General features: G+C 36.6%; 1 protein-coding gene across 7 annotated transcripts in view; it reads right to left on the bottom strand.

Annotated features, from left to right (window-relative positions):
* Positions 1-14,286, bottom strand: part of GLT1D1 (glycosyltransferase 1 domain containing 1) — a 122,362-nt gene that overhangs the window by 21,855 nt on the left and 86,221 nt on the right. For all 7 annotated transcript variants that reach the window (XM_014962705.1, XM_014962698.1, XM_014962714.1 and 4 more), the window contains 2 exons: positions 4,965-5,060; positions 3,829-3,878 (listed from right to left, as the gene is read on the bottom strand). In XM_014962705.1, coding sequence (XP_014818191.1) covers positions 3,829-3,878; positions 4,965-5,060 — 146 coding nt within the window. The remainder of the gene's footprint in view (positions 1-3,828; positions 3,879-4,964; positions 5,061-14,286) is intronic.

Raw genomic sequence — 14,286 nt, 5'->3', positions numbered from 1 at the left:
TGTAGCTGGCAGAATTTCATATTCCTCAGCAGGCTAAAGAATTTGAAATTGTATCTTTGTCTCCTATCTGATTTTCCTAATTATTGTGCTCTAGGATATTCTGGACCAGGTTATTAGACTTCCTGTAGCTGCCTAGTTTAGTTGTGTCAACAGCTGTTTCATTTTAGAACTAGCCCAGAAAACATACAGTAGGTAACAGCCATCCATTATGAAGAGATGGGCTACGTGACCCTATAGATCCCTCCATCTTGTGGAGGCAATTATGCAAAGCTGTCTCAATGGGCATGGCAGAGGTTGGACAGAGGACAAAATAGCTGTCAATGGAAAGCAGCATCGTTACAAACACAGCAACATTCTGTACTGCCTACAAGTACAATTAAGAATTACGCAGAGAGCACAACGTGGGCTTCAAGAGGTTACCCAACAGCTGGACACAAGTTTTGGGGCCTTAACTTTTTTAGAGTTTCATAAGCTTCTATTCTTGGAATACAGAGCTGCTGAAAATTAGCTATTCTTTTGAATTTCATTATAAAAATGAACAAAAGGAAAACTGGAAGAGGACCCAATCCTTCAAATGAACAAAAGGAAAACTGGAAGAGGACCCAATCCTTACAATCCCATTACTTAGATTGAAGCATTTGAGATAATCATGCATAGCAAATGCAGTCAAAAGGTTACAATCTTGTAGAAGCAAAGCAGGAAATAGTGTGTGGGCTTTTGTTTTTTGTATTCTTAATGAATATAATCCTACTGTGTTGGTTTTTAAATATTCACAATAAATGTGACTTGTTTCATAGACAATGGCACTGATTTTCTTAAGATTTTGTGGTTTGAGAAATAACATGAATAAGAAGAGTACAGCTAAATACTAATACAGCTGAAATTTATTTTCATGCTTTAGCAGTATTTTAGTACTATGGGAGAAATATGTTTTTAAATGGTTTAAGGAGGTTCAGTCCTTGATCCCGCCTATGTACTGCCACAGGGTTATTTCTGGTAGCTTACTGTAAAGATGTTAGCTTATGAAAAAGTGAAACAAATTTAAAAAGACGACTGAAATGTTTAAAATCCTCACTGGAGGCAGCAAGTGCATCTTTTGCTTCTAAAGCACAGCTTCATTACACCTGCTCTAGATTTGCTTTCCACACCAGTTCACTTTCAAATCATTTTGTGTATCAGTGTGGAAAAAAATGCAGATAAAATAGAAATGTAAAAACAGCTTTTTAAAATAAAATCCTATGTCCTCAAATTTACAAAGAAAAAAACTGAATGAGAAAATAGAAAAATAGTTATTTGCCCATTCAGATTCTATTTATTTTCTTATAAAACAGACTGTCTGCAAGTTTTCAGGCTTGTGTGAAGAGGAATCAGATGCAACAGAGGCACACAAACACATTACCCAGATGAAACAGTGAAGCTTTTAGTACCTTTTTGGCATCAGCAAGAGTCTGTTTCATAGGACACAGCTGCCTCCTCATAACTTTTCCACTGGTTAGATTAAGGCTACAGGCTGCCTTTTCAAGACTTCTGCTGCTATGGATATACACGTAGCACAACTGATTTCTTTTCAAAAAGACCTGCAATTAGTTTTGTTAGTTTAGCATGAAGTATGTTCCCTTGACAAAGGTACCGTACTAGAAGCAGCAGCAGCAGGACAGTCTCCCTGCAGCTCCGCCTGGTCCCTGTGCAGTGCTGTGAGAAGCTCTGGGAATGAACCTCATTTTGTACAGGATTAGAAACACTTTGGTGGCTCAGAGTCATCTTTTCCCCTCTCCCTCACCATTTTAGAGTGCAGTCACTACTGTTGAGGATCTGGCCACGGGAAATATTGTGCTAGCAAATATTTAGGTAAGGGTATTGGTTAGACCAAGATTTGGGAAATATTTATCTTTCTCTTATGGTTCTGAAATTAACCATGCATTTTGTGGTTTTGCAGTTTTTCAGCACTGTACTTAATAGAAATCATAAGAACATTTATAGGTTTGTGGATTGATCCTTTCCAATGGCCTCCATTTCTGCAGGTGAAATCAGACAGATCTCAAAGTGGAAACAATGGTAGATATTCAAACATGAATAAGAGACCATCAGAAACTGGCAGAAAATCTCTGCAACACTTCACTCCCTTTTACGCATTCAGAACAGACTCAGACTTGGCTAACATGGTGCATGCCTCCCTCTTCAGAGTTTAGTCTTGTTACTTTCTCAGAAATCATGCTACTTGATTTAAAAATGGGGTGGGGTTAGGAGGGTTCAATAGTTTTTCTTGTTTCATGCTTCATAAGCCCACATGTTCAAACCTTTCTCCACAACTAGAAGAAGATTATTTCTTAATAATGACTGTGATAGCTTTGATTTTAAACTCTTTCAAGGAGCTGGAGTTTCATGAAAAGCAAACCATTGCAGAGAAACTCATGACATTTTGAGAGGGCAACCGAATTGTACGTTTTCTCTAAAGATAGTTACCAATGAGAGAAGAGCTGCCATCTGACTGACTGACCCTGCTGTAAAGAGAGAGAATTAGAAGTTGTAACTTCCAAATTTGTTAAAGAGATTCTTTATGACTTTAGGGGGGGAAATGAAATTTCTCATTAATATTGGCCAGCACTTTTACTAAAATACCTATAATTGTTTTGGAAGGAATGATACCAACTCTAAGCTTGATCTGAAATGTGGACATATAAGGACAAATCAGTTTCTGATTTTATTTATTTTAGTCTCCTTCTCTCTCAGGTATCTGTATCCCAGGCTTTAGTGCACTCAGACTCTAAATGTGTGACAGACTTCACCGAATTTATTTGTCAGCTCAAGCTCTGTCCTTGCTGTCTGGTATCAGACAGAAACCTGACATCATTTTGCACTTGCTGACAACTGTTAATTTTGCACAAATTGAGACTACCAGAAATGGCATCAAAATCTAAATTAGATGGAACAAAGACACAATCCTTCACGTGAACAAAAGATAAGAACAAGGATAACAAGCATCTGATATCACTTCCACAGTATTAAAAATTCTTATTAACAATACTTACTAAAAAAATTCACCTAGTTTGCAACTGTTGCCTTTTAAGATATTTACTAATTATTCATGCAGAAGTAGGCACTTCTAGTATTTTATTTGCATTAGTGACTGCTGATTCTCTAAAAAATTTTGCACTATCCCACAGGTATAAAAACCAGAAGCCAGTCTTAAAATCCAAATATGTTTATACTTTTTATCTTCAAAAGTTGAATGAGTAGTGAAATGAAACCCTAAAAATTTTGCTCTAAGAGACCATAGTAGATGAAAAGCATTATCAAGTCATGTGCTTGAGCTAAGCATAAAATTATAGTAATCCAGCTGCAAATGCCCTTTATAAAACTAGCCCAAGCCTCCTAAACAACAACAAAATAATAATCGGTATATGTAAAACAAATCTTTGGTTGCTGTACACAGTTTTAGTTCTATTGCTAACAGTTTGCATTAATAAAAACCTAACTGAATAGAGGCGGGCTACCTCAGAGCACTTTCCTCTCAGGAAAACCCTCTTACCTACTTTCCCTTTTGCAATGCAAAAGCTGAGCACACGCTGAGTGAAGAGGCCTTTCAGCTGACAGAAGAACCCTGAATTTTGGAAGTCGGAGCACTGGAATGGCTTCCACCTCCACAGTTCAGACCTGTTGTGAACAGCCTTTGTAACAGCTAGGATCGTACCCTATCTCTGTAATAGCTAGAAGTCCTCAGACTTAGGTTCAGTTTGGAATAAATTAGTGCAGTATCTCGGATGTGAATAAACAGAAGTATTTAGGAATAAACATACAAATAAAATAAAAAATATAACAACAACTTACTGCAGGTCCAATTATGACCAGATGAACACTGGGATCCTTTCTGTGCCAGTCTAAAACAGAAGAGGAACATCTTTTTTTATTAATCAAAACTATTAATTTTTTATTTAATTTAATTCTTTCTCTGAAATCAATATAAAGGGCTGCATAAATGAGGAAGAATTAGGCAAATACTGTATTACTACTAAAAAAACTAAATGTGTGCCAGATTTCATACCCAGTCTTCACATTACTCAGAATTCAAACGATTAGCATATCTGAAAGTTAGTATTTAGCATTTCTGCTTCATGCAATCTCTTATGATTCAAGGGCTATTTAACTAAGCTCAGATATTAATTTTGAATAGTCTCAGGAGAACAATACTCTATAGAATGCACTGGCTCTGGCCACTAAGACAAAATGAATTTTTCCTGCTATGTAAAGAAATGTGTGGGAGCAACTACAACCATTACAATTAATACTTACTTATTGTGTGCGTAAGAGAAATCTGCCACTCTTCCAATACCCAAATAGAACAAAACCAGTTACATGACTTTAATAAACTACATTTGTTACTAAGTGTCACAAGGTGGTAAAGGCTTAGAAAAGCAAACTGTATAGTGAAGCCTAAATTTCCAACTTGGAATATCTGAACCTTTTACAGACACGCACACAGAATCTGGCAAAACATTCACCTACGCGACTACAAGAAAACTTCAGCCTAGTTTACAGTGCTAATCCATAACGATGGGTGGTAAAATTTTCTTGTAACTTCAATGATATTAATTAGCACACATGCAAATTGGTGTAATAGCCACAAGACAGTACGATAAAGAAAGTTATTTTGAAGTAGGTGAGCTCTTCTTTTGCCTTCCATTAATACTGAATGTAACAGCAAAATAGTTTTTCCAGCAAGTAAAATCATCAAATATTGCTTTGATTTTAAAGCTATGTTATTCTCAGCAGGCTGGAAAAGATGCAGAACAGAAATAATGCATTGAACAGATCAATGGCTACATGAACATTTCTTAACAAAAATGTAAATATATTATGAAGTTTTCTGCAATGAATAAATCAGCTTATGCCAAACTTAGAAACATTAGAAGAAATTCATCTGAATCCAGGGACAAAACAAGGGTATTCAAATAGCAGGTACCTACCTGAAAATACATTTACTAAATACAGAGGATCTTTGACTCTTCGAAGACCGCATATCAAAAGAAACACGTGTAAACTGTCTGTTTCTGTAGGAATGTCTGTAACAAATAATTTTTAAAAGTCTGAATGCAGATTTAAAAAGCTGAACACTCCAAATTATTTCATAAATGAATATATACAGTGGTTAAAGCACAACAGGGTGGATTCTGAAAAATTTCCATTATTGTTCCCTCTGTTTCTTGCTCTCACATCAGTCCTCAAATCAACTCAGTGGAGAACTTAATCATGCACATCATTTTATAGGGCACAGGAGTTTATTTGCAGAGGCAGTGAAAGTGCAGGATTTGGGGAAATAGCAGGTAGTTGGCATTCTTGAACACCAGAACCCAGCTTGGACTGATGGTGCAACTACACAAATCAGTGTTTCTCAATTTTTCTCTCCATAAAAAAAAAAAGAAAAGATGCATCCATATTATAACACCTGTGTCAAGGATATTGCCAGGGATTAGAGCTCTTGATCTGACACTTTTTCTTATAAAAGATCAGGTAAATGCCCCACAGTTACCTACCCCTAATATGCCAGGACTGCTACAGAATAATTAACTAGAAGTTAAATTATTGCAAAGGATTTATTTTAACCTTGCTAAGAAACACAAATGAAAAATAATTTGAGAAAAAATCTCAACATGGAAGTTTTTAACACTGAAAATTTCTCTTGCAAATACATAGCAACAACCCATAAAGAATAATTTTGTAGGCTATATTAGAAAAAAGATCTGATGTATGGTATTGCAGTTGCCATTGGCTTTATGGCAGCACAATTAATTCAGAACATACTAATGGAGAAGGGTCACTGTGTGATGAACTTTGGTAAAATGTGTTTATGATAAAACAACGTAATTCACAAATTGCTGAACAAACACACATAACAACAACATAATTTAATAAACACTAGAGAGGTTGAAATGTTCACATTTGATTTACTGCCCTGAACAAATCAGTTTGCTGTCCTTCAGTTCACCTATTTATTGAGCTCATGGCAAGGATGGATGACATGTATTATCTAACACCAGGCAGTTCAACAAGGAGCATCAAACTGCTGCTCTTCAGCAGCTGGCTGTTTGTGGGACATTAATGCACGGGTCCCACACCAGGGTATGTCACATACCTGCCAGGAGGACTGTGCTGCATGGTCACAACAACTTGTCTGTGGGATTTAAGATTAACAGAGGAAGGCAGCAGGATAGTTGTGGTGGCACAGTGATCTGCTGCTGCTCAGCACCACAGAGCACCCTCCTTTGAGGCCTCCCCTTACCTTCCACTCTCCACCAGCTGCAGAAAAAACTCAGCTGTTTATACATCATCACTGACTTCCTGCAATTTGTAATTTAAGATCATCCAAATTTGGTACCAGTTTACAGTTCTTCACAGTGTTGTATAACTATGCAGGGTCTGGTCCAGGTCCTGGATGGAATATGCCAGGAATATCTCCCTTCACATTGAGGAACTGAATTGACATGTGCTCTGCATCAAACTTTTACTTTGTCAGGGAGGGAGAATCAAAAGAGTGGTGATTCATGCTATAGTCAAGTGCTATTGCTTTGAAAACTAAAATCCAGTTCTGGGACTTTTAAATACGCCCTGTCACAGGATTCACAGAATCATCTAGGTTGGAAGGGACCTTTAAGATCATCAAGTCCAACCATTAACCTAACGCTGCCAAAACCACCACTTAACCATGTTCCTCAGCACCATGTCTACCTGTCTTTTAAGTACCTCCAGGGATGGTGACTCAACCACTTCCCTGGGCAGCCTGTTCCAATGCTTGATAACCCTTTCCGTGAAGAAATTTTTTCTAATATCCATCCTAAACCTCCTCTGGTGCAACTTGAGGCCATTTCCTCTTGTCCTATCACTTGTTACTTGGGAGAAGAGATGGACCTCCACCTCACTAGAGTCTCCTTTCAGGGAGCTGTAGAGAGCGATAAGGTCTCCCCTCACTACTGAGTCTGTTTCATTTAACTTAAACAGCTTCAGCTGTCAAGAGTGGTTGCAGCAGACACGGTAAGTAATATTTTACTGGTTATTGGACCAACAAATAATTTGTTATTTATAATACACAAACATTTGGATTGAAAAAGCCATTCTTCTTGTGCAATTGGCCATTAATACTGTTTGCTTTTAAGACGTGGCAGTGGTTTCAATTCATGACATAAATTCACACAAAACAAATTACTAGAAAGTGTCAGCAAAAATTCAGAATGCATTTTAACTATCCATATGGCACAAATATTCATTTTAAATTAAGAACTCCCACCTATCAATGTTCATCTCTGGGTATTTTGGAACAAACTTAAAGTTAGCGCGGAAAGCTCAGACGGCAGTGAGAAGTCAGGTCTCCCCATTCTGACATAGAGATTATAGAATTGCAGCACTCCTGCTGTGACATTACCCTAATCGGCATTAGTTATGCTTGAAATAACTGCTTCTTTTTATCTCTTAGCATCTTATTGTTTCAATCTTACAGCTTGCAGTCTTCTCATTTTATTAGATAAGGGTTTAAAGTGCTCTGACAATGAAAAGCACTAACAGACCAATTCTGGACAGTCCTGACTGCCGTTGTGCTCCTTGTAGGAAAACCTTAACTCGAAAGAGAAACAGGAAACTGGCCCCACAGACAGTAATTGTACTCTGTAATTTGGATTTTGCCATTTAGTCCGTGTGGCATTTAAAAGTACTTCTCCCAAGAATCACATCAATAACAATCTAATTATTTCACTAGTGAAATTACCTAAAATAATATTTATCAATGAAAACAGCCTGCTTATTTGAACTTTATTATTTTGAAAAGACATTCATAACATTGAACTCTCGTGGCAGACTATCCCCTTCATGCAAGTTTACAAAGCCCTACTTGTCTATGATGAATTTTTTTGCACTTTTCTCTGAAATAGCAGATATAGGTAAACTGGACTACAGACTGGATCCTACATAGCATCTCTAAAAGCTGTCATAGAATGGATAGTCTAAAAAGGATTTGCCTCTGCCATTCAATTTAGCAAACTGAGAATCAGTAGTAGTTTTGTTTTCTTGTATACTGTAGATCTTAGCCATCACCCAATTCATTTTTTACAGGCAGACCTTCCCCACTCAAGCCAGTAAGAAGCATTGAAAGGCATTCCTGAGAAGATTGCTTTACCAGCATGTCACTGCCACTGTTTAGTGCTGGGAGTTTCCTCTCTGTCTACTTAAGATCAGACTTCAGTAGCACATGTGTACCTTGTTAGCTTTCTGCTCCTTCACTGAAAATGGTTAAATTCACATATCAAGATGATGCCTGCATCAGTGTTTTCCCACCTGTTGCTTTCTCAAGCCTTGCTAGCACCCCTGCTGTGTAAAAAAAACCAAAAAAATAAAAAGGGTAGCCATTTGTACAATAAATGGCTATCATTTTAGTATGCTTTGTCCTCACAAGAACGCTGAAAAAGGGAACATATTAGGAAAATAACTGCAATAGCCACATTTACCAGCTACAGCCATCGGCTGGGTGAATATTTATGTTTGAAAGATGACATTTTTTTTTTTGTTTTCCTTGAGCTTAAGCATGACTTTCAGTATGTGAATTTTTGCTACCATTCTGCCTTTCCCGGACAGGCTACTTAATCTGTAAAAAGATACTACTGCCTCACGTGACTCAGTCTGAAATGTAAATACATCAATATGTCACAATCAGCTGATTTGCTCTTTTGATACATTCACTGTGTCACTCTCTTGTTTGAACGACATGCAAACACCCAAATAACAAAAAAATGCTTGTCTGTTTCTCCCCATTTCTGTTAGCGTTACAAAAGCAAAGATTTGAAGCAACACACTGTGCTTCATTATCCCTTAGCTCTGTATCCTTCTGTTTGCTTTGCAAAGAGAATGCAAAATGGAAAGATCTGTATATAATCACTGGCAATAATAAAAAGACTGCAATGTCCACGTTTTCCAGCCATCCTTCAAAATGACTACACACTAAATGCAAGTCAAGTCTTGCCACTGTAATCAATGTCTCCTTCAGCGTCAAAAATAATTGTTTAATGTCAGTAAGAGATGCTCCCTAAAACATGTGCTGTCAGTATTTGTCTATGGCTGTAGTCTGATTTGTTACATTGGCTTTATCTATGAAAAACAGCTGCACATTGGCTACAGCTAGTCTTGAGCCTGCTTAGCAGGTCACTTGTTTAGCAAGATGTGAGAGGTCAAAACAAGAACAGTGATTGACAGGATTATGAAAAACTCATTCCCCTCCTCAGCTTGACAGTATGCTGTCCTGATATGGCACACAGGACCACGGGGATGGTAACAAATGAGCTGCAGGTGAGCTGAAATGAGACAGACACAGTGAAAGATTAAGACTGACACGGAACTCCCACCGTGATGCAACTCCTTTTCCATGATGGAGCAGAGGTGGTATTCTGCTGCTCAAAATTGAAACACTGCAATGTAGCACCAGCACTTAAAGTGGAATTGCATGATCAAAAGGGTATCCAACTGCTGTGCCAGCGTATTTGTTGACAGTATTGGAACCTGGCACAAAATATATTGGCTAATAGATGAAAAGTGATTAATACTCAGGATTCATGTTCTCCTGCTGGCTGTGATTCTGAGTCATGGCGTGGCCTAGAGAAAGTTTGTCAAATCTAGACTTATCCATTCGTCTGCAAGCAGGTTTAATAATTGCTTGACATGAAGCAATGGCACTGGGTTTAACTTTTGGTAAACTGTTTTGAGGTCTTCAGTTGCAAGACAGAATGAGAAAAAGTGGAAAACATTTTCATAATGCAACACTGGAAACAAGCAGTTTATTATTTAAGATTTCATTGGTTCCTAGTTTGTTCCTTATCTGAAACTGTGTAACTGTCTCATCAACTATTTTACTATTATGAACACTATGACAGTTTACACTTCGGCCTTTATAAAAATCTGTACTTAGATGCCAGGATAGAAAACATGAGCTCAGACAACTAACACAAAAGCCTAAATCATTTCTGAAGCATCAGTAAGGATATTTTCCTATGAAAAGGAAGAATGAGTAGAAGTGTTGCCTAAACAGATATTGAAAGAGCAGATTTGCTTACCTCCATCCCTCTTGGCACTATCAGGAAAAAAGTTTAGCAATCATAGATGTACAGTAAAAATAAATAAATTTCTGCAAATCTTTAATCTTACTGAAAAGCTGCAGGCCTCTAAGTGAATGAGTAATATCAAACATTAGTTTGCTGAGAGGTAAAGCAGCAGTTTGAGAACATCTTATGTGAGCCATTTTCTCACCACTTGCTCAAATAAAGAAAATCAAAATCTTTTTCGTATTAAAAAGCCTTCATAGTGCTTCTGTAGCATGTTTTTGAAATCTCTAGAGAGGACAAAGATATAATAAGGAACAATGTGATTTGTCATTCGAAGTTATTATTTTGGACCTGAACCAACAACCTCACAAAGCCAAAGTTCTTAAAATGTGTTCATTCCTTTACAACTTAAAATCCAATTTGTACTAGAGGTTAAATATATTTTATCAACTATATCAATATTGGACTTATAGGTTACAATTTAGTATAAAAAGATTGTTCATTAAGAAAAAAAAACAGTCTGCCATCAAAACATTTCTTACTAATATTAGATAATCAAAGATTTTAAGATTCATTTTCCAACCGCTGATTTAAAGTTCCTGGTTGTGTTCTGTAGACCTTTAGAGAAAAATATCAATTCCATATTATTTGGGCTTAGCCATCCATTTTTGGTTTTGCTCAGAAACAAAATATAAGCTATGACAAGATGGTGAGGGTGAATAACCTTTCTCATTTTTCTTTCTGTTCACTTTGAACCACAGCAGGTCTTCTACTCCTCTTGAAAATTGTTCATCTATCCATCTCCTGTGCATCTGAAAGTATTAACTGATATCCTAGAAAAGGAAATCCATAGGTTTATTGCTGAGATTTCAGTCTCTAAGACAGTTATTTTATTTTCTTGAGTTTGAAACATAGACAGATTTGTCTAACCCTGATGTGTATTTTTGATATTCTAAGTCTTTCAATCTGTAGCTATTCTTTACATTCATCTCCTTACACACAGAAGAAATACCATACTTTAGCTCTTTCAGTCTCTTGGCATCAAGAGTTTGATTTTGTGTCTCTTTCACAAGTCAACTGTTAAATACAAGCTGCTCAGACCAGCTAAGTTTTCCAGCTTGTTTGCCATGCCAGTGTCCTACTGCAGTAGAGCTTCAATGTGCCATCTTACTTTATACTGACTCTGAAGTTTCTGTAATTGAAGTCACTGATGACATAGAACTTTGACAATTATTAGCCCAATTAGATCTTATTTCAGCAACATCTTAACCACCTGCAGATTTCAAACAATTATTAATGCTTTATGAAGTCGAGCTTTTATCTTACAAAGCAATTTGTTTCTTAGAAATTAAGGGGAAGTAGAGGTAATAACTATATCCAAAGTGTTTATACTGCTATTCACTTTCAACAGTGAATAATTGCTGGAGTGGCTGACATGTCTGTGAAGACAACAGAATAAACCTGTTAACTTCCAAGGGCAGGCTACTCATCCAGAAAAAATTTGACTACAAAATTCTCCAGCAATCCTTTTTTCTCGTTTCTCATTATTTCTAACAGATTGTACAACAGAAAACCTCTATGCTTTCATATCTGTTCAGGAACACAATTTATTGCTGCTATCATATCATTATTTCTATGGTCAACTATATATCTCCACAAACTTTTACTATTTAATTTTTCTTATGTGGGTCTTTTTTCCAGCATAGCTTTGGGAGAATATAATGCCTCTGTAAAACCCTGTCTGTGTCATGACAGGTTACGTAAACTTTTCAAGCTCTGAAAATAGCTGTGCTATGAAGCAGAAATTATCCGAGAGTAGAAAAATCGAACTACAAAAGTATATTTGATAGTGCAATAAGCATCTGATCTTATGACTCTATGTCACCCTCCAGAAAAACAGTTTTTTGTCTTATCTGCTGGGTAAACAAGCTTTCTCAGTTTATTAATATAGACTTTGTTAGTTATCTACATCTTCTAATCACATGATGTTGAAGTGTTTATTAGGGTTTACATCTTACAAGCTTCAGCCACATTCCACTGAAATCAAAAGGAGCCTTTCATCGCAGTATAATGACATCAAGCCTGCCTGTGATCTGAAGTAGGTGTGCTCCACCCTTGAGCTAAGTTGTTAGAGATCAGTCTCATTTTTCGCATTTACTTAGACTGTCTTGTCGGTTTCTGTCAATCAATTCACAGCAAAAGTCTGAACTCTCATTGTCTTTCTCAAGTCTATAGATAGGCATCTAAAATTACTAACAAACTGATATGCTGTATATAGATTCCTGTATTATAAGGTCAGAGAAAAACATTGTGATCATCTGATCTGACCTCCAGACTGACACAGGCTGTAATACTTCCCCAAATAGTTGGAGTTACTAAATATACTAAAAACATTGTCTTCTTGATATCTGTGTTGAAATCCACACTTGGTTCAGCATTTTGGTTTGACTACTGTTGCTTACAGTCTCTCATCCTCATAAGGCAAACTCTGTGAAGCTGACTGTAAGCAGAATGCAAATTAACTTTAAAAGCTATTTGTAGATTTAGCCAATAAATGTCTTAACAGCCAGCCACTGAAAATACGGCAGCAAGGAGCTAGCACACTAATGCTACACAAACATCACCTCTGCAACACCCAGGTCTGCTGCTGAGAGCACGGAAAAAACACTGTCATGATTTTTGTAACGAGGTTGTACCGCACCCATAATAACAACAACAAAAAACCTTTCACAGCACTGCTTCAGTTTGTATTAGCAATTGCTATTTATGTTAGCGATCCAAACTATCAAATGAAATGTACGAAAAGCTGGGATTCCTTAGCTTTTGGCTTAATACCATTCACGTTTCGAGGCTGGGGGAAAGTCTCCCACAGTAAAACGTATTTGATGCATTCTGCTACTTACTTAAATCTACCATTAAATTCTTCTTGAAGCCATTACACTGATTTAAAGAGACTAGTTATGTACTGGTGTTATACTTAACACGACTCAAATGTTAAGGTTTTTCTATGACTGAAAAAAAAAAGTACAAAGAATATTCATTAGAAGTCTGTTCTATGAAAAAAAGGTCTTCAAATATTCTGAAGAGCTTTTTTCATTTTAAAGAATAGCTTGACAATGTATGGCCTGATCACCAAGGATGTTTAACACCTTTATTATAATTTGCATTGTAAGGCATGTGCTTTTCTTTACACTCAGTCCTGGGAATTCTCAATTTAACGAATGTTCAAGGATATTACTACAGGCAAGAGTTATCTGGAGAAATATTTTCCACAAGATCATTAAATGCCTTTAGACATGGAATAGAACTTCATGGAAAAAAGTGTTTAAAAAAAAAAAGATCATAAATGCCATGAGGTGAACAAGATTGCACAGCTTTATCTGCATAAAATCTAGTGATATTTTCAAGTGCACTTCATTGTGCAAGCCCACGCTATCAAAATCGTATTCTTCTGAGCAAAACTGCCTTCTGTTTTTGATAGTCTCCTACTGATTACTTCATTTTAGTAGAATTTTAAAGATTTTGAAACTACAAATCCCCAGAAAAATAATTCATTGGGAACTCCTAATTAGTCTGTGGTAAGTGCAAAGGTACAGCCAAAAAACCTGCCTCCATGTGCATTATTAAAAGAAGTGGAAATTATAGGCTGCTACCAGAGATGGTCATAGACACAAGACTGGTAAGAGAAATGAGATGAAATGGTCATAAAAAACAATACTGAATAATCTGATGCCAGTTTTCAAGTTATTATTTAACAGGCACAGATGTTAGAGTCACATTTTAGTTTGCTTTTCATGTACATTATGAATTATTTTACACTTTTGCATTAGTACACATTAGGCAAAAAACTGTCTCTAATATATTAGATGAAATGCGCTTTAGGGGGAGCTTCCCCCTCCTCAATCTGTTGACTGCTCTTTTAATCATAAAATGGTTGGACATGAGAGACTCAGTCAACACTAAGGCTGTGCTAGCAAGTGACAAATCATTTCACTTCAGAAAATTATTAATCTTAGTGGTGCTGTGCTTGTGTGCCATGATTTACTGAGAACAAAATAATCTCACAATGCTCAATTTAAAATTGGACACCAGTTTTGAATAATGGCATGCATTTACTGATGTGATAAAGCAATTGACTAGTAAGAACTCATTTGTAACAGAGGGAACAGCTGCACTATCAGAGATCAGGCTGATGAATATAATACTGAAATAT

This window comes from Calidris pugnax, unplaced genomic scaffold (assembly GCF_001431845.1).
Source record: "Calidris pugnax isolate Ruff unplaced genomic scaffold, ASM143184v1 scaffold32, whole genome shotgun sequence".
Taxonomy (NCBI): domain Eukaryota; kingdom Metazoa; phylum Chordata; class Aves; order Charadriiformes; family Scolopacidae; genus Calidris; species Calidris pugnax.
The sequence above is the reverse complement of the archived record's forward strand: the minus strand, read 5'-3'. Positions and strand labels throughout refer to the sequence as shown.